The 25,633-nt window shown below is 42.1% G+C and overlaps 2 protein-coding genes and 1 long non-coding RNA gene across 5 annotated transcripts; 1 reads left to right on the top strand and 2 right to left on the bottom strand.

Annotated features, from left to right (window-relative positions):
* Positions 1-3,984: 3,984 nt before the first annotated feature.
* LOC115165663 (E3 ubiquitin-protein ligase NRDP1-like) lies at positions 3,985-6,912 on the bottom strand. 2 transcript variants are annotated; one of them, XM_029718928.1, is made up of 7 exons: positions 6,865-6,912; positions 6,276-6,351; positions 5,885-6,000; positions 5,422-5,693; positions 5,083-5,218; positions 4,706-4,809; positions 3,985-4,471 (listed from the first exon to the last, which is right to left on the bottom strand). In XM_029718928.1, exons 3-7 carry the CDS (start codon positions 5,972-5,974, stop codon positions 4,117-4,119), a joined length of 957 nt encoding a protein of 318 aa, XP_029574788.1. In that variant the 5' UTR covers positions 5,975-6,000; positions 6,276-6,351; positions 6,865-6,912; the 3' UTR covers positions 3,985-4,116. The 2 variants fall into 2 exon arrangements, with proteins under 2 accessions (XP_029574788.1, XP_029574789.1); XM_029718929.1 differs by having other exon boundaries at positions 6,285-6,351; positions 6,865-6,908.
* Positions 6,904-10,622, bottom strand: LOC115165665 (uncharacterized). Its single transcript, XR_003870217.1, has 3 exons — positions 9,823-10,622; positions 7,408-7,481; positions 6,904-6,959 (listed from the first exon to the last, which is right to left on the bottom strand). It is a non-coding gene; the product is annotated as an uncharacterized LOC115165665 (long non-coding RNA).
* A 1,553-nt stretch (positions 10,623-12,175) lies between these two features.
* Positions 12,176-25,287, top strand: LOC115165659 (zinc transporter ZIP10). 2 transcript variants are annotated; one of them, XM_029718924.1, is made up of 10 exons: positions 12,176-12,299; positions 12,503-12,697; positions 14,575-14,828; positions 15,734-15,923; positions 16,243-16,420; positions 16,638-16,807; positions 16,967-17,095; positions 22,429-22,723; positions 23,381-23,571; positions 24,469-25,287. In XM_029718924.1, exons 2-10 carry the CDS (start codon positions 12,515-12,517, stop codon positions 24,616-24,618), a joined length of 1,740 nt encoding a protein of 579 aa, XP_029574784.1. In that variant the 5' UTR covers positions 12,176-12,299; positions 12,503-12,514; the 3' UTR covers positions 24,619-25,287. The 2 variants fall into 2 exon arrangements, with proteins under 2 accessions (XP_029574784.1, XP_029574785.1); XM_029718925.1 differs by lacking the exon at positions 12,176-12,299 and having other exon boundaries at positions 12,387-12,697.
* The last annotated feature ends 346 nt before the right edge of the window (positions 25,288-25,633 follow it).

Raw genomic sequence — 25,633 nt, 5'->3', positions numbered from 1 at the left:
TTTGTTGCACACTTATCCAGGTGCTGCTGCTTACCATTTTGCGCAATAACACTGTCGGTGTGATCAAGGTGTAAGTTCGATAAATCCAATGTATATACCACACAACGCACTGTAATAGCCGCTGCAATCAACGTAGCTGGTGTAATAAAATGCAATAACACTGTCAGTGTGCTCGAGACGTTAGGCCTATGAGCTCCCAACTGCTTTGCTACATTAGTAGCCTATATTATTGAACATCTACAGATAATCGAATGTGACAGCAGTCCCATAACAGGGTGCGTTGAGGCAATGATGGATTGACAGTAGCCTAATTATGGATTCTGACCCTTTGACGGTGTGAATTTGAGGTTGAAACACTGAACAGTTGTGCATTGTAAAATCCAGTCCAGCAATACAATTATTGGCATACAAGTAAAAAGGTGTCTCAATCCATTAGATCATTTAATACCAGATGATGATGAACCAGAGGATTTTCAGGCACAATAACAAAAGCATGCCCTTTGACAAATCACATGATATTCCAACTATTCACAACAAAGGGAAAGATTTAAAAGGAAAGGCCTCAATAGAGTATGGGCTGCTGGCAAGAGCTCACTAGACACTGCTGCTGTAGACATGCACAATGTCTGACCATGTGGGTGTTTGTGTGGGTGGACGGAGAGAGCATTGCCAGATGGCACTCTAAGCAGCAGCCTAATCATCAGAAATCATGATGTATAGAGGCCCTGCATGTAGGAATGACTCAATGGCATAAAAAAGCCATGCAGTACTGTACCATGATGACAATCACGATCACCATTTTATTTTTTCCTTCATCTTTACCCCACAGCACAAAAGATAAAAGGACACAAAACGACAAACTCAATCCAAATTGATCTCATTATGGTGACACTAACGAAGTAGCATTGAAGTTAGATTTCCACATGGTTGTTTTCGACTGCGTGTCTTTAAATCAAGTCCCTTGTCACTCTATCATTCAGTAATTCAAAGCTTTTAGATAAAATAGTTTGGTAAAAATAAGAAATTGTCAATTAATATCAACACAAACAAGCATCAACCATTAATAAAATAAAACAGGTAAAACTACACAATGTTACATTCCAATGATTTAACGCCAATTGGACCCAACTTCATGTTCACTAAGTACAACAGAAGCAATGAACAATGAGCTTCAATTTTCTAAAATGACAAATGTATTTACATAACACAAAAAACATCTTCAAGCGTACTGCGTCTGGCGCGGAGATCCTGCACCAGCACCTCTTCAAAATCTATAAATAAAATGCATGGCACAACAAAAATGTAATAAACGAGAAGCAAAACATCATGGCGTACAACTGTCATGACATGATTAGCAAAAAACAATGCTGAAGTGAGCAAAATGTCCAGAGCAGCATCCTGAAACACATGGATGCCAACTGACAAAATTCACATTGTCTAATTACTGTATAACAAGAATAACTAGAGAATGTGTATATTTTTTTCAATATAATATTTGTATTTACATGATTTTTTATATGAATTAATTTACATAGTACAAGGTGTAGGATGGGGGAACCAGAGAAGCCTAGGAGATCAGGGATAGCTTTTTATTATGAGACTCTCAAACATTCCATCTTAGAATATCCTGGGTATTATCAGTTAAGTTCTTTTTCCAGGTGTATTTTTGGAAATGTCCTTTTAAGGCAAAGATATTAAAAAAGCTCATATGTAAGTAACACGCTTCTGTTCATTTTAGGAGCCATTGAGATCTTTTCATTTCCCCTACACCCACTTATCTTTAGAGACAAAAACTGACATATCAACTGTCATTACAGTTTTTTCCAACTGCTTACACACAATCTTTTCATGTCACACGATTTTTGAAACCTCTCACTCAAAGTGCAAAACTACACACCAAATATCCAAAACCATAAGCCATTTCTCAGCCGTCAATTGCATAAAACACTTTTTTCAAAAGACTACACACAATTCTCTACCTAAAACACAAAAATCTAACAGGAAGTGACTTGCTTTCCTTTTCCAAACACAATCAAAATGCTACACTTATTCACCAGGTCTCACACACACACTCCTCACATGTGCAAACACTAATTGCTTAACTGATCACTAACCAATCACTGCTTTACTGTAGTATAGGCCTATAAATAGGTCAAAAGTCAGATTACCTGTTTTGAACAATGGATGCCAACAATGGACAGAGAGCAAGAGGGCAGGAGGGAGAGGCAGGGGACAACGAGGACAAATTCAAAGACGAAGAGTTGGAGGAGGAGTAGGAGGAAGAGGAACAAGAGGACGAGGGCAAAGAAGAGAAGGGAGAGCCATCTCTGATGAGATTAGGGCAACACTTGTTGATCATGTGATCAACCACGGTTTGACCATGAGAGAGGCTGGACTGAGAGTCCAGCCCAACTTGAGTCGATTTACAGTGGCGTCCATAATTCAAACCTTCAGAAATGAGAACAGGTATGCAACTATCTAATGACTATTTTAGCATTACAGTAATGTACTGTAAAATACGTATGACTGCATAGTTTTGCATAAACATTTAACTCTAAGCCATCCATTTACTGCACTGCATTGAATGAATGAGGTTGGTTATCATGCTCTACTACTTTTTTTTGTACATTGTTTACAGTTCCTATGCTGAACACATACTGTGTTTGACTTCTGTACAGAGTGGAAAGGCAAAGACATCATGGAGGACGAGGACGCTTATTTACAGATGTACAAGAGACTGCAATTATAAATATGGTTTTGGCCAACAATGCAATTAGGATTCGAGAGATAAGAGAGTATATCTTCAATAATGACACCATATTTAACATCAATGCTGTAAGCCTGTCGACCATACAACGCATCCTCCATCCTGTATCCTATATCCTTTTGTCTGTTACAGAGAGTATTGGAGCTGGATGCCCATGTAATTCGCCATGAATTTATTTATGTGGATGAGGTTGGCTTCAACCTCACCAAAACCAGGTGCCGCGGAAGAAATGTAATAGGACAGAGGGCAATTACCAATGTCCCTGGACAGCGTGGGGGTAATATAACTATGTGTCCTCCATCACAATGCCACACTGTATGCTCACTTTTCTGGATGGAATTTACACAATGCTTGTCCCTGATCCAGATCAGGAGCCTGCTAGATTTGTGGTTTTATGAGACAATGTTAGTTTTCACCAGGCTGTTCTGGTCCAAAACTGGTTTGCCACCCATCCACAATTTGTAGTTTTGTACCTACCCCCATATTCACCTTTTCAAAATCCCATAGAGGAATTCTTCTCAGCCTGGCGCTGGAAAGTGTATGATCGCCAACCCTATGCCCGCATGCCGCTTCTCCAGGCAATGGAGGACGCCTGTGGGGACATAGAGGATGCCTCTGTCCAAGGTTGGATACGCCATGCTAGGAGATACGTTTTCTCTTGCCAAACATCGAGGGAAGTATCTTGTGATGTGGACGAAGTATTGTGGCCAGACCCAGCCCGGAGAAGAGATGAAGCGTAGCTTAGCACTGGTGACTGCCCCCCCACCAATTCCTGGACTGCCCCCCAGGGACCCCACACACACAATTGTGTTCTTTACTGTATTCTAAAGAATTTACTTTTGGTTTACATATGTTTATGGTTTTGTTGTATGCTACTGTATACAACAGTAATGTTTGGCCTAATAAATATTTTGTTTCTACATTGCATTGGTGTTTACAGTGTACTTGTTACCCCTCTCAGCAGATTACTTTCACTGTAGAACATTGTATTGAAATGTAGATATAAGCCTATGAAAGACCAAAGAGCTTTAGAACAACAGTGTTTACATGGTATATCCAAAAATGTACTATTATGAAAGCAGTGTTTGCCATTTGATGCAAATGCTTCATTCTGACATGTTTATGGCATTTTGAAGGAGATGTGAGGCATTTTGTGTGTACAGTTTTGAAAACGTGTGTAAGCAGTTGGAAAAAACTAAGAAATAGACCCATAATTACCATTCAATTGAGAAGGGGAGTATTATTATTTTTTTTTTTTAGAGGAGTAATAACTCACGAATCAAAATGTCCGGTTTGCACTCCTCTCAGCCATGCTAGACCCCCCCCCCCCCGCTCCTAGTGTTGGGTTATTATAAGATCTCCTCCACTCCATGGGCGAAGATCATGACCAGGCCAGGCTCTAGGATCATGTCCTCTCCCATGTGTTGGTTCTCACAGGCCATCACCACCACCGCCTGTTTCCCAGGGATCCTCTTGGCCACGTAGTTTTCATAGTAGCGCCGGTTCATCTGCCGCGTCTCCAGTGTGGCCAGGCCCTGTGGCCAGTTCCTTTCGTGGGCATTCTCAATCAGGTCGTTAATGATGGACAGAGGACAGCCGCTGTCGATGAGTGAACGCTTGATGACCGCCTGGAGAACTGCATCTGGCGTGGAGATCATCCCGCCCCAGCGCGTCACCCTCACAGGTTGGAGGGAGTTGACCCATCTGTTGGGCAGGTCAGGAACAAGTGAGATGTGGAATAGGATCTTTAGCTCTAAAGCACTGTGACAACACTGCTGATGTTAAAAGGGCTTCTTAAATTTGATTGATTTAATAAGTTTGAATGATTTTTGTAGTCAAACAATATCCAGCATAATAGACTTGAGGCTGAAATCAAGTACTGAAACTACTGAATATATTCTAGAGGAGAGGGCCAAGGGGACAGGAGAGTATACTCACTCCAGGATCTCGTTGTACTCAATGCTCTCCTCCAGGTTCTGCATGTTGGGGTTTGCACTGCGTATTGCTCTCATGTTTGCTTTTAGCAGCTGGATGTCCCGTTTCTGACAGTGGAAGAAACAGACACACACCAGATCCCTGACCATTGAGGAACAGAGCACTAATGGATTTGCATACAAGTATATCACAGGAGGTTGGTGGAGCCTTAATTGGGGAGGACGGGCTCGTGATAATGGTTGGAGCGGAATGGTATCAAATACGTCAAACACATGGTTTCCATGTGTTTGATGCCATTCCATTCGCGCCATTTATGAGCCGTTTTCCCCTCAGCAGCCTCCATTGAGGTATATGTATGCAACGTGATTGTGTGTGCTTACTTGTTCCCCCAGCTGGTGTTTGTGCTCTGCAGCATTCTTCTCTAGTTCAGAGATCTTTGTCTGCTGCTGCTGTACCACGCCACGTAAGTGCTTGATGCAGTTGTGGTTGCACATCTCATCTTTCGGCATCTCCAGCCTGTGGTGAAATTGTGACATTATGAAATTAAAGCCACTAGGTCACTCTAGAGACCACTACAATACTAAATAATAAATACAAGACTAGGTAATGTCACATTCTGCAGTGATGGTGCGGCATGCCCAGCAACTCAAAAGTCACAACCATGTTTTCCCATTCTGTCTGGTCTACTCTGCTGTGTAATGTGCTCTAATGTCACTTACCCACAGCCATCCTCACAGTTGACAGGTCTTTTGGGGTTGTGCTCGCAGTCCTTCAGGTGAGACTGCAGTTGATCTAGCCGCAGTGTGGCTGTGCAGCCGAAGCCAGCGTTGTCACAAGCGATTTGGAGTTTGGAGAGCATGTTGCGCATGATGCGGGGCACGGGCCGGAGGTGAGCCAGTGTCACCACGCTGCGGTCCACAGGACAGATCTGCTGCTGGTTGAACCACTGGGTGATGCAGGCGTTGCAGAAGGCATGCTCACAGTGTGGGGCCTAGACATAGGAGAAAAAGGAGCGGAGATGGGAAAAGGGAAGATGGGATGGGGAAATAAGTATATTGTTTGAAATCGGTGAAAGGTCTATATTAAGAACTCAGTGATAACCTGTCTAAATAAAGGATAAATAAAATGAGTCCTTGTAATAGATCTGGTCCAGAGGTATAGGAGGTATAGTAGGGCATTAACCTGGACTGGCTCCTCCAGTACCATGCTGCAGATGGGACACAGCAGGTCTTCATCCACCTCCCCTTGGAACCTGGTGACGTCGTACCCCATGGCACATCACTGATACACACTAATTTCTGCAGAATACAAGGCTAGGTGAGTCAATGCCTGGAGAAAATCCATCTCACACCAATGCAAACCTGTCCAGGAGTGTTTATGGGATATCTGCAGAAGCAATGCAGCAAAATGAACATACCCACTTTATCCTGTGCAATTAACATAACTTCAAGGTCAAGCCTTGTTACCATATTAAAAACCTCAGCTATATCATCATACTAAACCATTTGGAGTGGCTCAAAGCCAGTAGCTTGAGAGAATTAGTGAGTGAACAAAAGAAAAGCAGTAGTGGTACCTCACTCACAAATGGTCCTCATTTCTCCTATTCAGCAGGACTGTTAAAGGTCACATGGAGTGGTTTGGATGGCACACTGTAGGGGGAGACAGACTCAATCAGACAAAGTCTAACTGGGAAGCACATTTCCAGGCATTTACTAGAAATAGTACTGGACCTTACTTACTGACTTTATTGTCCCCATTGGGGAAATTTTGTTGCAGTGACATGTACACGTTTAAAGTGGTGTTTAAATACAAAACAAAATTGGCAATACAACTTTCATAACAGTTACACACTAATAAAACTTTTTTTTTTTTTTTGAAAGACTAGCCTGCAGGCCTTACTGAGTGGATAGGAACATTAGCCCGAGCTATTTAGGAGGGATATCACACCTGGCACAAATGATTGTCTAGTTCTGTTTTTCCTGCTAAGGGGTGCCCTATACCTGCGCCCAGAGGGGAGTAGTTCAAATTCCGGGTACAGGGGGCGGCTTGGGTCTTATGACAATTACACAGTAATTAGGCCTACACAATATCCTTAGGATTAATCACGACATGCATCTTCATCTTCGCAACGAAGCCTCCTTCACTCACACCGCCAAACTTACCCTAGTACACGTTCCAGCATGTATATCTCACTGGTCATCCCCAAAGCCAACACCTCCTTTGGTCGCCTTTCCTTCCAGTTCTCTGCTGCCAGTGACTGGAACGAATTGCAAAAATCGCTGAAGCTGGAGAATTATATTTCCCTCACTAACTTTAAACATCAGCTATCTGAGCAGCTAACCGATCGCTGCAGCTGTACATAGTCCATCTGTAAATAGCCCCCCCAATCTACCTACCTCATCCCCATATTGTTTTTATTTACTTTTCTGCTCTTTTGCACACCAGTATCTCCACTTGCACATCATCATCTGCTCATTTATCACTCGTGTTAATCTGCTAAATTGCAATTATTTCGCTACTATGGCCTATTTATTGCCTACCTCATGCCATTTGCACACACTGTATACTTTCTTTTTTTCTATTGTGTTATTGACTGTACGCTTGTTTATTCCATATTGTAACTCTGTGTTGTTTGTGTCGCACTGCTTTGCTTTATCTTGGCCAGGTCGCAGTTGTAAATGAGAACTTGTTCTCAACTAGCTTACCTGGTTAAATAATAAAAATATTATGCTTCTCAGCCCAGGCACAGTGCAGGTACACACGTCTGTAATAATGTCACCTGAAATGCATGACAATGAAATCAATGATTGGTAGAGCAACTGTAAAATAAGTGGGGCATCGCAATAACATCTAGCTAGTATCTAAATTTATGGTCTTTCTGGCATACTGAAGATGATGAAACAGCACATCAGCGTAGTTTGATCTGACTATGGTTTATTTTCTCATGTGGTGGTTGAGAGTTGAAAGTATGTGGACACCCCTTCAAATTAGTGGATTTGGCTATTTTAGCCACACCTGTTGCTGACAGGTGTATAAAATTAAGCACACAGCCATGCAATCTCAATAGACTAACATTAGCAGTAGAATGGCCTTACAGAAGAGCTCAGTGACTTTCAATGTGGCACCGTTATAGGATGCCACCTTTCCAACAAGTCAGTTCGTCAAATCTCTGCCCTGCTAGAGCTGCCCCTGTCAACTGTAAGTGCTGTTCTTGTGAAGTGGAAACGTCTAGGAGCAACAATGGCTCAGCCGTGGAGTGGTAGGCCACACAAGCTCACAGAACGGGACCGTGTGCTGATGTAACCGATGTGAAATGGCTAGCTAGTTAGCGGGGTGCGCGGTAATAGCGTTTCAATCGGTGACGTCACTCGCTCTGAGACCTTGAAGTAGTTGTTCCCCTTGCTCTGCAAGGGCCGTGGCTTTTGTGGAGCGATGAGTAACGATGCTTCGAGGGTGGCTGTTGTCGATGTGTGCAGAGGGTCCCTGGTTCGAGCCCAGGTGGGGCGAGGAGAGGGACAGAAGCTATACTGTTACACTGAAGTGCATAAAAATAGTCTGTCCTCAGTTGCAACACTCATTACCGAGTTCCAAACTGCCTCTGGAAGTAACATCAGCACAATAACTGTTCGTCGGGAGCTTCATGAAATGGGTTTCTATGGCCGAACAGCCGTACACAAGCCTAAGATCACCATGCCAAGCATCGCAATGCCAAGCATCAGCTGGAGTGGTGTAAAACTCACCGCCAATGGATTTTGGAGCAGTGGAAACCTGTTCTCTGGAGTGATGAATCATGCTTCACCATCTGGTAGTCAGACGGACAAATCTAGGTTTGGCGGATGCCAGGAGAACGCTACTTGTTTAATGGTTTGGGCTAGGCCCCTTACTTCCAGTGAAGGGAAATCTTAACGCTACTGCGTTATTTTCAGTAATGCTATGTACAATGACATCCTAGACAATTCTTTGCTTCCAACTTTGTGGCAACAGTTTAGGGAAGGCCCTTTCCTGTTTCAGCATGGCAATGCCACCGTGCACAAAGCGAGGTCCATACAGAAATTGTTTGTCGAGATTTGTGTGGAAGAACTTGACTGGCCTGCACAGAGCCCTGACCTTAACCCCATTGAACACTTTTGTGATGAATTGGTACGCCGACTGCGAGCCAGGCCTAATCGCCCAACATCAGTGCCCAACCTCACTAATGCTCTTGTGGCTGAATGGAAGTAAGTCCCCACAGCAATGTTCTAACATCTGGTGGAAATCCTTCCCAGAAGAGTGGAGGCTGTTACAGCAGCAAAGGGTGGGACCAACTCTATATTAATGACCATGATTTTGGAATGAGAAGTTCAACAAACAGGTGTCCACATACTTTTGGTAATGTAGTGTAGCTACTATAAATGATAGACTGTAGTTTAAATCAAATTAGGCTGTTCATTAGGCTATTCTGTTTTCCTAGACACAAGTGAAGACTGATCAAGGCATGTGGGGAAAGCTAGAACGACAGAACTATAATATTGGATTGAAAAACTATTTCCTAATGGTAGAATAAAAGGACAATATTTCTGAAATGGAGAAAATCTGTTTTACACCCTTGCTGTCTAATCTTTATGCCAACTGTCTAGCCTCCCATTATATGAGTGGAAGCTCGTGTTGTTCAAGCTGACCAGTGACCTATTTTCAGTAACGTTATGGCAGGGGGGTGGGGTTGAGGAGTGGTTAAATAAGAGACCCTTTTCGCATATCTAGCTATCTGATATTATAGGGCATTTTACAGACTGTGATTGCCAGCTCAATCTAGCTAGCTAATGTTAGTTGGTTAGCAATCTAACGTCAGCCCCTACTAGATATACAGCTTGCTAGCTACGAGTGCACTGCAGCTTAAATACATTTTTGTTTTACTAGCTAGCTGCTAGTTAGTTAGCAAGTGGCTACCAATGAGTCAATATTCGTTTTTTTGTTTAGAAAATGGCTAAACCCAACTAGCTAGTTAATGCTGGCTACCTAGCTAGCACTGCAGCTGACTAGCTAACATTAGCTAGCCAACTGTTGTTGACTTGCTAGCTATATCAGACTGTAACCATTTTTCAAAAAAAATATAATAATCTGTCATCGGAATGAAAACTTACGTGTTTGAGGCACAAGCAAAATTGCTGCGACAATTTCAGACTTCTGCTAACTAGGTATAGTAGCTGGTTTAGCAAGCATGCCACTCCTACACCTCCTCGCGGTGCTATGCAACCAGAGCTTGGGGGTGTCCGAAATTATTTAAATCAAATGATATTAAAACATTTAGGATAACATGATTTTCTTTAGTTTTTCTGTTGACATACTTGGGGGGGAAAAAATCACTAAATCTTCTTTGTAATTCAGCTTTGGATACGGGCTCTCAAGTTTGGGGCCATTCGGGGGGGGGGGCTCCATTTTCCTGTGCAAGTGGCAGACTCCTAGAGTCCTCTGGGAGATTACACACGGGGACCACTCACTGTCCTCTTTTTTTCAGGGTGTCACTGCCTCTTGTGGGGTCAAGACAACCATCTTTTGGCTCCCAAAGGCCAGCCAGGAGAGGGACACCCAGCCAGGAGAGGGTGTCTTCTTCTCGAATGAGGTTTAACGGAGGTTGGCATCCAATAAATGTTGCATTACCGCCACCTACCAGACTGGAGTAAAACTCAACTATACTTTGCTTGAAAAAAATAATAAAACAAAATACCCTACTATCGAACACTACATTGCTAAAAAATACACATAAAAAAATAATGTATGCCATACTCCACTATTTAAATCGATTTAGTCCTACTTCAGGCCAACAACCTGAAAGGATGGAACACCACCACTTAACAGACCCTGTAACTCTTCTGACATCAAATCTCGCACACCCCAATACCTCTCTGCAGCTGCCACCAAAACCTCTATTTTATGTGACTACGTTCCATCCCTGCAGTACAGTTGATAACCATTGCTATATATGCCAAAAATCCAATCTTACTGAAACATATATTACTTGTTGTTTTATCCCTCTGTACTGGTTCTACTACTCTATCTACTACTCACACCACTCCTCTCCGGATCCCTCCCCCTTGACCCATCTTCCTCTATTTTCTTCACTGCCTCAGCATGTGACATCTTCTGCACTACTCTAACCCTGGAAACCTCAACCTACCTCTCTCGCACAGGATTTTTTTTGATCCCCAGCCCCATGGGCACTCCTACAATTAACACATGCCAATTTCCCCAATGCTACACATTCCTTTGTCCTTCTGCACACTTCTCACACCTAGGAACCTCCCTTCTACAGACTGCTGCCACATGCCCATAAGCTTGACACCTGTAACAACGTAATGTATTTGGCACAAGAGATCGTACAGGATAACATATTTCCTAACATCACTTTGTCGGGCAAAGACTCAACATCAAAATGCAAAAGAACAGACAATGACTCTTCTGTTTCACCAGTCACGCCACCCTGTCTGCGTCACATCAAATGACGAGCATCACAAACACAGAGAATCTTCCCCTTCACTTGGTCAGCTTTCAGTTGGTACCTCTCTCTCTCTTAGACCTCCTCTGCCTCTCTTTTTTCCTTCCATTCCTCCTCCGAATTCCAAGTATTAGTCTCCTTATGATAATACTGCACTTCCCCTGACATACATAGTGTTCTTGCCTTCTCAAGGGACGCCATTTAACCGGCTGTCGCAATCTCCGTACAATCAGCACGAACCCCTCGGGATGTAGCGCTCAACAGTGCATCCCACTTATAAAGCCCAGGAGAGGGTGTGGTGGCTCTGAGGTTCAAGTTCTCCTCTTTGGACTTCTGTTAAAATCAGACTCAATCTATTATCCCATTAGGCCTACTCATCCCTCTCTTTCATGAATGATTGTGAGATATTACTACTTACCTGTAATGTATTCTTCAACATTTAAAGGGGCAATCTGTGGTTGAAACAATAAGAAAAGCAACACCCCACCTCTGTTTTGGTAAAAAGCTGAGGGGCGGGCCTGGAGACATGTAACCACTCTCAAATTCATAGACAGAGCAATGGATGCAAGGACTGCCCAGCCAATATATCAAGGTTATAGTTCTAAGTATGTTGTGCAGTGTTTGTTTGTGCAGTGTTTGTTTGCATGTACAATGTTTACAAACATTGGAGTAACAAGTGTAGCAACTGCAGCTTGCCCCTTTAAAGTGATAACAATTTGCATAGGGTAGGCCTATCACCAGAAAGGTTGAGATAATTCAGCTAATTATTATTTTTGTGGATATTCATTCAATTCAACCCTTGTTAGGCTACATTGTTAGATCCTCCACCTATTATTATACTGGTTGAAGATGTTGCAGTAGCCCAGTTATTGCAACAACTCTGTTCCAGGACATGGATATTAAGAACACTTCTCACGTGCCTTGAGCAGGGCAAACCATCCTGCTGTATTGGAAAAGGTAGGTCAATTGCCGTGAGCAATGCTTTGCGGCCTCCCTTATCGGTTTCATGACTCAGTTAACGAGTCGTTATAATATTAACACAGAAAAACAAAAGACAATAACCCCAGGCTCTTCAACCAGCAGGGCAAGAGAAGATGTATTTCAGGACTGGGAAAAACAACCCGTGTGAGTAGCCTATAGGCATAATAAAATCTGTACGATATTATTGGTTCGCGGATTGTATAAAGTTTGGCAATTGTGTAGCGTTTCGCTGCTTGTTACAATTTGGCAGACTAAACGATAAACAAACTGGAAGCATTAAGAAGTTATTGAGACTGTTCACGGTACGTGACTTTTGAATAAACTTGTCTCCATATTGCTTTCTGCAGTTAATTTCTAGGATGTCACCTCTACTGACGCTCGCAGTATTTGTCTGTCTGCCTCTGCTGGAGTTCGGGACAATGGCTCGACCATCTCTCAGTGGCACAGCGGAAACGCCATCGAGTACGACAGACAGGATATCAAATGGAAGCCGACAAGAGGTATCAACAGCCGAACATTTAGACGCGGCTTTTGAGGAGCAGGTGAGAATATTGTGGAAGCCCGTCTATGCATTACAGCTTTGCACATTTTTCTAACTTGATCATTCAGAATATTTCGAGAGTGCTCTTCTCGACGATTTGATGGCCTGATAAATCCTACCCCCTCTAACCTATGTGAACTTTCCTCCACATCTAAATGTGATGAGTTTACGGCATATTTCAGAGACAAGATAACCAACATTTGGCTTAGTATCAGACTTGATTAGAAGTTTGATTTGTGCCCTAGCCTGTCAGGTAAAGGCACTATGGATTTATTTTCCCTGGTTGACACAGACATGCTCAGGAAAGTGATTTCACAATTTCAGTCTTATACTTGCCTTCTCGATCCAAGCCCCCCTTTTTCAAAACAGTTTTTAATTGCATCTCTGAAGAAGTGAAAGCTATTGGTAATTACTCCCTGTTCACAGGCACTTTCCCCACTGCACAAACTTATATGGTGAAATCCCTTCTGGAGAAAAGTATTCTAGATTCGTCAGCTTTTAGAATTTTTCAGTCAATCTCCAACCTTCCATTCGTCAGCAAAATTCGGGATAAATAGATTTTCAAACAGTTAAGTGATTTTTATTTTTATTTTTTTTAATGCCAACTGTATAAAAAAAAATCCAATCTTGTTTTCGAACCCACCACAGCACAGAAACAGTGGTAAATGATCTTAGAGCCAACACAGATGCCAAACAGCTCTGTCCTTGTACTCTTGGATTTAATTGCTGCATTCAGCACTGTTGAACATGATGCCCTTCTGGACAGACTGGAGAGGTGGGTTAGCCAATTTCTAAATTGGTTTAGGACCTATTTAACTGGTCGAGAGTTTTTGTCACCCTTCGTGAACATAACTCAGAGAAAATATATATCACATGACACGTTCCACAATGTTCGATTTTTGGTCCGGTGCTGTTCAGTTTATGTGTTACCCCTTGACAGCGTTATTAGAAAGCACAAGACCGAGGTACTTAGTGTTGGAGCCAAAGCACAGAGATATAATCTGGCCGCACATTTTAATTCACGGGTGATAAAGATAAAACACCAAGTATAAAACCTAGGTGTTGTTTTTAGATTCTGAACTAAACTTCGATTCACACATTAGGAATGTGACCAAAATAGCTTTTTACCACCTGAGGAACATTGCCAAGGTGCGGTCGTTTCTTTCTCAGGCTGATACAGAGACTCAAACTATCCCAAAGCCTGGGACCAAGAGGCATGGAGAGGCAGCCTTTAGTTATTACGTCCCCAGCCTCTGGAATAACTTGCCAGGGAACCTGAGGGGGGCCGAAACTGTGGACATATTTGAGAGTGGGTGGTTTTTAGTCGTTCAGGTTTTGTCACTTTTTTGTTTTTTATCTTATGTTTGTTGTTTAGTAAATATTTTATTTTCATTGTTGATTTTTTTTTTTCCTGTGAAGCACATCACGTGGCGTTCCATGTCAAATGTGCTGTTAAATAAAGCTTGATTTTTATTTTATATTCTCCAGGCATCTCAAATATCTGAATTTGGCCTCAGTATATCAGTGATACAACTTCATTTCACAGCGATATTATGGAAGTAATAGTTGATAAGGTTACAACTTAAACTTTCAGGAGAGACACTGATGTCAACAAGACACTAAACCTAAATTGCATCAGTAAAAAGGGGTTGTACTAAATTGCATCAGTTGAAAATTAGCCGGCTGGCTAAAACTGTCACTTTTACAGTAATATTCATTAATGTGCGCTATCCCTGTAAAACAAAATTGAATAAATTAAAAATATAAAGTAGCCTAGCTATTATAAGTCTCATAATGGCAGTGTTTTAACAGTAATGATTATCCTTCTTGCCGACAATTTCAGCTGACAATTTACTCTTGTCAATACCTTTTTTCCAGGTCTACTACTTGCACCGTCTGTTCCATCAGTATGGAGACAACGGGACCCTGTCCTATAAGGGCCTTCAGATGTTACTGGGCAGCCTGGAACTAGGGCAGGTCAGTGTGTTGGAGATCAGCCACCAAGGGTTGAGGCACAACCATAACACTCTGACACCCCCTCACCCACAATCTCATGATCATGAAGATCAGGAAACGGACACCCCCAGTCCTAGTAGACCTATTCAACCACCCCCCTCTGTAAAAGCATCCAGGTGAGATACAGATATTGCAACTGATTTGATTCCATGATTGTTAGAGATGTGTGATATACAGTGCCTTCAGAAAGTATTCACACGCCTTGACTTTTTCCACATTTAAAATTGATTACATTTGATTTATTTTGTCACAGGCCTACATACTGTACAATACCCCATAATGTCAAAGTGGAATGTTATTTTTTTAAACTAATTAATAAAAAATTAAAGCTGAAATGTCTTGAGTCAATAAGTATTCAACCCCTGTGTTGTGGCAAGCCTAAATAAGTTCAGGAGTAAAACATTTGCTGAACGAGACACTTAAGTTGCATGGACTCGGTTGTGCAAAAATTTTGTTTAACATGATTTTTGTACCCCACACATACAATTATCTGTAAGGTCCCTCAGTCGAGCAGTGAAATGAGAACTTGTTCTCAACTAGCCTACCTGGTTAAATAAAGGTGAAAAAATTTAAATAAATCGAACACAGATTCAACCACAAAGACCAGGGTGGTTTTCCAATGCCTCACAAAGAAGGGCACCTATTGGTAGATGGGTAAAAAAACTGACTTTGAATATCCCTTTGAGCATGGTGAAGTTATTAATTACACTTTGGATGGTGTGACAATACACCCAGTCTCTACAAAGATACAGGTGTCCTTCCTAACTCAGTTTCCGGAGAGGAAGGAAACCGCTCAGGGATTTCACTATATGGTGACTTTAAAATGGTTACAGAGTTTAATTGCTGTGATAGGAGAAAACTGAGGATGGATCAAGGGGTGTGAATACTTTCTGAAGGCACTCTATGTAGCTACTTTGAAGTACTGAGGTTTTGGCATTCTAGTGTTCATTAAGCTATGAATAGTTACACAATGACACCTGAATAAACTGTGCTGCCTCTTCTTCTCAACCCCCTCTGAAAGAACCCCACAGCCTGGGATATCAGGGCCTGCTGGATCTGGGTCTGAAGAGGGCAGCGCATTATCCTCTGATCATGTGGTTAAGGAAGAAATTCTTCTGTGGTCATCCCCTAGTGCACACTCTATTCCTGTCCAAGGAATGTTTGACTCCCTTGTGTCAAATCACCCCACTACGAGGCATCTTCATGGGAACGTGAGTAGTCAATAAAAAACAGTTGATTTGGCTAATGTTTTGTGACAAATGCACAAAGTTAACAACTGAATTCCGCTTACTTTTCCTGGCTAAATGTCATCCTCTCAGGTGATGGTTTTTATTCAAAATTGTTAAGATAAGGAGAAAGTTAAAGGAAAAGGGTGTTCTGTGGTACATGCCTGGCCAATGAATTTTTTGGGTCCATTTTGTCAAAATAAACCACTCTTAGAGTTAATGAGAAAATCTACTATCAAAACATTCCCCATACATAAACAGTTTCTGTGGACAGTGATGACTTTTAACCCTTTCCTTTTCACAGTGTCTGAACGTTACTCAGCTGTTGTGGAATTTCGGTCTGGAAAAGGCATCCCACATCACTCCTGCTCACTTCACCCTCCTGTGCCCAGCTCTGCTGTACCAGATTGAGAGTGGCGTGTGTCTACGCCACCCAGAAACACACAGTGCGGAGTCAGAAAGGAGTGTGACTTTCCTCAAAGGTGCATTAATGAAACTACCAGCTATGACAGGAAATGATTTATCGATATAGTATGTTTTAAAACTCACTGCATCTCTTTATAAGTTGGAGCAAAGGGGCATAACTTTACATTTATGACACACCTAGGCTTAACATAACCCTGGAAACTACAATACCCTATTGACCAAGCAGAATGAATACAACATCTAAATGAATACAATATATTGTTTGTTTTGCAGCTCTGGGATGGAGCTCCTTGGCTCTGGTTGTGATCAGCCTGCCGTCTCTGCTGGCTCTGAGCCTGGTACCCCTCCTGCCACCCGCCCGCCTCCATTCCTTCCTCTGCCCAATGACAGCCCTGGCTGTGGGGACGCTGTGTGGAGATGCCTTGCTGCATCTCCTGCCTCACGTAAGTACCCATCAAACTGTCAAACACTAAATAAATACCAGTGCTGCTGTCTCTGTTTAGTCATGGAGGGTGAAGTTGTAAAATCTATTAGTAAATGTTGTAAGGTAAAACCTGTTGCTGATAGTGAAAACCGTGTCTTGTTGCATCTGTGTCCTGCAGGCCAAGACTGGGCCACACTCAACCCACTCTGAAGAACAGGACTCTATTCTGAAGGGCCTTTGCGTGCTGGGAGGTTGCTACCTCCTTTTCATCTTTGAGAGCCTTCTAGGACTGAGGACCCATTACAAGGTTAGCTGGATTAAGAGAATAAAGGGGCGAGTTTAATGCTGTTGTCACTGTTTTATAATACACTGTGCATAGTATACTGAACAAAAATATAAATGCAACAATTGTAAAGATTTTGCTTAGTTAGTCAATTGAAATAAATTCATTAGGCCATAATCTATGGATGGGTGGGCCTGGGAGGGCGTAGGTCCACCCACTTTGGAGCCAGGCTGACCCACTGAGGAGCAAGGCCCAGCTGGCACCTAGCCAAACTCAGCTAAGTGAACCGAACGAATGTGCTCGCATATCCCCTTTAAAAGACATTAGCTAGAAAAGCGACAATAGTATTGTTTGTCCATCTTGAGATGCCGTAGCCAGTATACACTTCCTCATAAATCAGAATGAATCTGTCATTCATTTTTACGTTTTTGCAGAGATCTTAGTTGCACAATTTTTTAATCTAACCAAGATGTGTTGTGCAGTATTTTTCAAGTACATTTTTTGTTGTTGTTGAACGACAACAAACACTTAATTGAAGAATCCCTACTGTTGACCAATCACTGACGAAGGGGTGTAGACTTCGGCTTCTGAACTTCGGCTTGCCTCAAGAATGTTTTTGCGTGTGCACAAAAAGCCCCAAAAAAACCCTGCCGAAGACCAAAACAAACAAACATGTCACAAAATATGCCCAAACTGTTTCGGATGGGAAGCATGAGGACGCCTTTAGGCCCTATTCTCACTATGAGATATGAAGACGTCTGAGGAGCAGGGGTGGCGAAAGACAATTCTACTTTTCAATTCACATTACATCCTTGCCTAACATTTTGTTGTAGCTGGCCACATTACATCCTTGCCTAACATTTTGTTGTAGCTGGCCACATTACATCATTGCCTAACATTTTGTTGTAGCTGGCCACATTACATCATTGCCTAACATTTTGTTGTAGCTGGCCACATTACATCCTTGCCTAACATTTTGTTGTAGCTGGCCACATTACATCCTTGCCTAACATTTTGTTGTAGCTGGCCACATTACATCCTTGCCTAACATTTTGTTGTAGCTGGCCACATTACATCCTTGCCTAACATTTTGTTGTAGCTGGCCACATTACATCCTTGCCTAACATTTGTTGTAGCTGGCCACATTACATCCTTGCCTAACATTTTGTTGTAGCTGGCCACATTACATCCTTGCCTAACATTTTGTTGTAGCTGGCCACATTACATCCTTGCCTAACATTTTGTTGTAGCTGGCCACATTACATCCTTGCCTAACATTTTGTTGTAGCTGGCCACATTACATCCTTGCCTAACATTTTGTTGTAGCTGGCCACATTACATCCTTGCCTAACATTTTGTTGTAGCTGGCCACATTACATCATTGCCTAACATTTTGTTGTAGCTGGCCACATTACATCATTGCCTAACATTTTGTTGTAGCTGGCCACATTACATCCTTGCCTAACATTTTGTTGTAGCTGGCCACATTACATCCTTGCCTAACATTTTGTTGTAGCTGGCCACATTACATCCTTGCCTAACATTTTGTTGTAGCTGGCCACATTACATCCTTTGTCCGCAGCTCAAATTGACCTTAAATATTACAGTAGCCAGTATGCACATGTAACAGTGTATGTTCCGTCCCTCTCTTCGCCCCAACCCGGGCTCGAACCAGGGACCCTTGCACACATCAACAACTGACACCCCACGAAGCATCGTTACCCATCGCGCCACAAAAGCCAAGGCCCTTGCAACGCAAGGGGAAACCCTACTTCAAGTCTCAGAGCGAGTGACGTCACTGATTGAAATGCTATTAGCGCGCACCACCGCTAACTAACTAGCCATTTCACATCGGTTACACACAAACTATTCAACAATGATAGAAACGTTTCTTCTAAAACACAATACATTATTGAATAATGCAACAATTTACAAGCATGTATCTGCAGACAATTAGTGTTTATTTTCTCGTCTGTAGGCTTCACTCATTAAATGTTATCTTCAAGACAAAAGCACCGAGTTGCTATAATAGCATGTCTTCATTAAGTGACATTAGCCTATCGAAAAATGAATGATTAAACCTCTAATACGAATATGAAGGTACATTAGGCCTACCTTACAACATTACAACAAAGCAGGCTTCATCATGCAAATATTACATGTGGTAAAAGCAAATTGCGACAAAATGTGGGTATAAGTGAATTCACTGCAAGGAGCTGTTTTATACGGAAGCCCATAAACGCCACAAAATAAATAAAATGACTCATGATTTGTCAATGTGCACAATTCGTCTGTGCTTCAGTCTGATCAGCAGTAGCCTACTGATAACAACCACAGCTTCAGGTAGCCTAGAGAAGCCTATGCGATCTGATCCCATCTGGGCTTGGCCAGGAGAAAAATAATCATGATTTTTATAGCCTCAGCTTTGTATTTATAGCCTAAAATAGGCCCATTTTATTTGTATTCTGAGAAAATGTAAATTTGATCAAATTTGGGTTATGTTCACACTTCAGGTGGCTAGGCTACTTTAGGCCTTTTTAATAAAAAAAATGACTGACTGGAATGAATCAACACAATAGTGATGACATACTTTGAGTATCTTTTTCATTACAGATGCAAAGGCCTACACGATGCAACCAGCCATACAGCGAACTCGGCACTGTTCTTTTTTTTGTCCAATCGTAGTTGTCTCTGTGTAAAGGGTTTTAAAGTTGTCATCCTCCCTAGGGCCAGAAGTTATATATTTTTAAACCATATGACGTGATTAGAAAATGATCTGGTCCCATTATAGCCCATTACAGCTGATTTATTACTATGTCATACACTACAACTAGGGTCCAGAGTTGGTTAGGTTAGCCTACTACCAGATCAGGAAAAACTCTGGGCCCCAGGAAACAATCCCCCCTCCCACTCTAGGACGTGTGGTGCTTACTTGTTTTTGATCCCCATTAGCTTTTGATCCCCATTAGCTTTTGCAGAAGCAGCAGCTACTCTTCCTGGCGTCCACACAAAACATGACAAGTAACAAAACACTGATACGCTGAGAGAAGGAAAGTCACACAAACTAAAAATTCAACAATATACAAACAATTACAACAAAGTGTCTGTGTGTGCGCCACCTCTGAAATCACCACACAATGCTACAAATGAAAAAACATATCCTATTTGTACGATCTACATTTCTATATTTGTATGATCTTCCATAGTTTTATGTAGCTCAGTGCAACCGGCAGCTACTGCGAAAATGTCCGAAATATAACAGGCTGTTACTGCAATTTCAGGTAAAAATCTATAAAAAGTCTCATATTAGGAAAATGTATACATTTCAGCTGTTTCAAAAACATTGCTCTGCTGTTACCATTTATACTGTAGGAGTGTTGGTTCAACGAGACAATTGTGTTTACGCTGCCCTGCTTCAAGGGGGCAACTGTCGGGCGAGTGTGCACTACCTCCGGCGGTAGCGGTCGACACGTAGCAAGTTCACATTTTAATATGTGTAGCCGACGGTATTTTTACAAAAAGTGTTGTAAGTGTGAAGAGGTTCTATATTGTCTTTGTTAGGAAAGCAGGGTGGATTGATTGGTCTTGTAGTTTAGTTTATTAATTCAACCATTAAAAAAAAAAACAAGCACACACAAAACTTGCAAAAGCCATACATGCACGTGAGTAAAATCATCGAGGATAACACACAAAGTCTGGGGCTTATTCCATTGTGGTCCTCTTAAGACAAGATGGCTAAACAAGATCGAACACAGTATGGCAGTGAAATAATAAAACAAAAACATCTCATCATTGCAGTTACATCATAGGGGTTATTCATATGGGCACAGAAGACATCAAACATATTTTTAAAGCTGCCCAGAGAGGACGTTGTTTTTATGGGCAGAGGCAACTCATTCCATTCAGAGGCTCCAGTATACAAGAAAGTATCTTTCCCAGCATTACTCCTGAACCTGTATAAGCACACATCAGCAACACCTGATCTGGTGCTGTGATTGTGTGCATCCCTAACATGAGGAAAGTAATCACTTAAATATCTGGGGGCAGGATCATAAATACTCTTGTAAACCAAACCGAGTCTAATCTGGGACACCCTAGCCTCAAAAGGCAACCAGTTTAGTTCCTGAAAGCAGCTCCTGCTTATATGAGTATGTGGACTCACCTTCAATACTACCCTGATCAGCTTATTCCGGGCTATCTGGAGCTTCCCCTTCATCAGTTTAGATAAGCCCCCAAACCAGGAAGTACTAGCGTAGTCAAAATGGCATTGAATAAGGGCAGTAGCTAGCACTTTCATGGAGTCCTTATCAAGCAGCTTGGACTTTCTAGCCAAAAACTTAGTCCTGGCATTAACCTTCCCTAGCACTTTATTGGCCATGCTCACACCTCCCAAGCTTCCATCAAGGATTCATCCCAAGTAGCTAACAGATTTTAGTAGTCAGCACCTCACCCTCTAACTCCACTCTGATTTCAGACGACCTACTCAATTTAGGTCTGGATCCAAAAATAATTGCTTCAGTTTTCCCTAAGTGCAGAGATAGCTTATCTCCAAGCCATTTGCTAATGTTAGTAAGCTCTATGCTAAGTATGCTCTTCAACATAGTTTTACTTTTGTGAGACACCAGAAGTGTAGAGTCATCTGCATAAAGAAAAAGACGGCAAGAACAAGCATCTTTCATATACAATAAAAACAGCAGAGGCCCAAGCACGCTCCCCTGCAGAACGCCTCAAATCATTGGTTTTGCCTGAGACAGTGAACCATTAACCTATACTACTTGGATTTTACTTAGTCGGTGTTGCCTTGAGTCATACAACTTTCGCAGGCACGGATGGGTAAAAAAAAAAGAAAACACGACGCGGCTGTTATCGCCTCTCTCCATGTGCCAACTTTGTCCGCGGCTGCACCACCTGAAACACTCGCGGACTGTTCAGTCTAAAGGAGGATGCTTATTAAAAAAAAGAGAGAAATGTCTAAAATATCGCCATCTTATCACCTCATTATGACATTTTTTTGTAAAAAAAACCTCTCCAAACTTGCTCCTTGCTCCCTTCCTGATAAATAGGACTTTACCCAACCTAGAGGGATACTGCTTAACCCCAGTGCCTCCAGTTTGGAGATTAGGAAACAGTGATTAACTATCAAAGGCCTTCTGTAGGTCAAGCAGTACCATTCCACACAGATTTCCCTCATAAATCTCTTTCCTGATGAATTCAGTCAAGTAAAGTAGACATGAATCAGTGGATTATATTTTTCTAAAACCCGACTGGAATATCATACATTAGACCCATTAGTATTCAGTTGTGAATGTTTTACTCATATGGACATTTTTTTTTAATGCTCTTTCTTTTGTCATCAGAAGGCTAAGAGGAAGGAGCAGAACACCAGTATAGAGCTGTATCCAGAGAGGGAGCTTACTGCTCTGCAGAGTGAGACACAATCCTCTGAGCACGGTCATGGTCACGGCCATTCACATGGCCCACCTTCCAAGGAGGAAGCTGGGATAGGAAGCTTGGTGTGGATGGTGGTTATGGGAGACGGGATCCACAACCTTACTGATGGTCTGGCAATTGGTGCAGCTTTTTCTCAGAGTCTGGCTGGAGGTCTCAGCACCACGATAGCGGTGTTCTGTCATGAGCTTCCTCACGAGCTAGGTATACAAGAAAACCTTCCCTTTCAACTGAGTGTACAAAACATTAAACAGCTTCTCTTTCCATGACATAGACTGACCAGGTGAATCCAGGTTAAAGATATGATCACGTGTTAAATCCACTTCAATCAGTGTAGATGAAGGGGAGGAGACAGGTTAAAGAAGGATTTTTAAGCCTTGAGACAATTGAGACACAGATTGTGTATCTGTGCCATTTGAAGGTGAATGGGCAAGACAAGTTATGGTAGTAGGTGCCAGGCGGACCAGTTTGCGTGTGTCAAGAACTGCAACACTGCTGGGTTTTTCACTCAACAGTTTCCCGTGTGTATCAAGAATGTTTCACCACCCAAAGGACATCTAGCCAACTTGACAACTGTGGGAAGCATTGGAGTCAACATGGGCCAGAATCTCTGTGGAACGCTTTTGACACCTTGTAGATTCCATGCGCCATTGATTTGAGGCTGTTCTGAGGGCGAAAAGAGGAAGATGCAACTCAATATTAGGTTTGGTGTTCTTAATGTTTTGTACACTCAGTGTATGTACTGTAGGCTACAAAGGTACAATGCATCATAAAATCCATGTTCAAATTTTCAGGTATACCTCTGCTCTGTAATGTTCCATTGAGTATACGGTTCATTCAATGTGTTGACTGTCTGTGTAGGTGACCTGGCAGTGCTGCTAGGAGCAGGGTGGCCTGTTCGCCGACTAGTTCTCTTCAGTGCTGTTTCAGCCCTGCTGGGCTTCGTGGGACTGCTGACTGGCTCTGTCCTGGGCCACCAGTCCGCTCAGATCTCCCCCTGGATCCTCACCCTCACCGCTGGGGTCTTCCTCTACGTGGCCCTTGCTGACATGGTGAGCCACTAGAGTGGATCGATTTCCACACGTACATTTTCACACTAAACACACTGACAACTGCTGATGTAAATAGGGCTTTATAAGTACCATTGATTTAATGATACTGCCAACCATACTGTGCTGGCTGATATCTTCTTTTCACATTGTCCTTTCCAGCATGGTGGATGTGTAAACAGGCCAGGGCCCGGTTTCCTTATAGCGATGAAACTTAGGCTTATGAGTGTTTTAACAATGCATCTTTCCTACAATGGCCGACGATGTAATATATTTCCTTAAACGCTGGTTTTTGGTTTTTCCTTTCAATTAAGACCTAGACAACCAGGTGAGGGGAGTTCCTTACTAATTAGTGACCTTAATTCATCAATCAAGTACAAGGGAGGAGCGAAAACCCGCAGACACTCGGCCCTCTCTGAAATGAGTTTGACACATGCCGCCCAATAATAATGCACAAAATCAAGATTTGGCAAATTGACAGTAGCCAAAAGGCAAAATAGAACTACATTGAATGAACATGACATTTATTTAAATACAGTATATAGGCCTTTGTAGTCTATACTGTAGGCTATTTATCAGTTTATTTGGAACATCTTTTTATCATTTGGGAATTTATCAGTTGTTAGAGACCGATAAACATCTTAATTCTATGTTTAGTGGAGATCGTGACAGTTGGGAAAAAACACATCTAACAGGTAAGTACCTGTTCTATGAGTGGTCAGTAAATAACAAGCAACTTTAGTAACAATGGTTTGGGTTAACAGCTTGGAGATTTAACCTCCTATGAAAGGTTCTAATGATGAAATGAGCCTTAAGATGCTTTTGGGAAACCGGGCCCAGCTCAGTACAACTCAGCTGGGCTCCGTGGTGTGAAAATGTCACATTATTTCCCCTCAATAGTTACCTGAGATGCTTCATGGTGATCCTGGCCCGATGGGACCCTGGACTCGCTTCCTGCTACAGAACCTGGGTCTGTTGGCAGGGGGAGCCATCATGTTGTGTATCGCTCTGTTTGAGGACCACATCGCCTTCAACCTGGGTGACGTCTGACGCAATGGGAAGGATATGAGTGGATCAATATCAAGAACCTCAAAGTAGACTTCATTTACAGTACTTTAAAGGCCTGAAAAACATGATTCGAGATGACCTCAATTAAGTACCAGCTTCACTTTTAGAGCACTCTGAGGCACGAGATTCCACATTTTTAGTAATTTAGCAGACATTCTTATCCAGAGCGATTTACAGGAGCAAGTGCCTTGCTCGATGGCACAGGACATTTTTTTTTCTTCTTCTAGTCGGCTCAGGGATTCGAACCATCAACCTTTCTGTTACTGGCCCAACCGCTAGTCTACCTGCTGCCCTACTGACACAATTTGACGGTTAATGTAAACAACCCGTGAGCCAATCATCTGGCCCAGCAGGACGAGTATCACATGGCCAAGAGAATGGCACTGTACACAATTTAGCTTTCTTATTACCATGTTCTCTTTTTAAATGTAGTGTGCAACTTGTCTTTTCCTATATCATGAATGTATTTTTATGGAAATTGAAAAAATCTTGAGTCAATTTCAGAATGTTTTGCATGGGTTGAACCACACTGGCAGGAAGTGCAAAACATATGTAGACTTTCAATATCCAACATGTCCTTTTGTTTTTGTTTTTTTAATCTTGAATAACCATGTCAAATTCACCAATAAAGGTGTCCCTTTTAAAATCTGACCATGACTCCAGAGCACTTCTTACTAGTTGTACATCTAGGAATCAAATCATAACACATGATGCAGTGAGTATTTATCAATAGCACTTTATTTAAAACACAACCAACCCTAAGCCACAATACTGAATGACAAGACCAATTGGCTGCAGCAAACATTGTATAAAATAGATTTAGATTCAATGTTTAAATCATTTTAACGTCAAAGATTGATGCAGATTAGTCTGAAATTGTGAATGAATGATCTTACATATCTGTAACAAATTACAATTTACATAGTTCACACAATGGAAAAACAAGGCAAAGTGCTTTTGGGATCAATTGCATTATTGTCAAATAAAGAAATGGCTT

The sequence above is a fragment of the Salmo trutta genome, chromosome 28, assembly GCF_901001165.1.
Source record: "Salmo trutta chromosome 28, fSalTru1.1, whole genome shotgun sequence".
NCBI classification, from domain to species: Eukaryota; Metazoa; Chordata; class Actinopteri; order Salmoniformes; family Salmonidae; genus Salmo; species Salmo trutta.
Note: the sequence above shows the minus strand (reverse complement) of the source record. Positions and strands in the feature narration are given on the sequence as shown.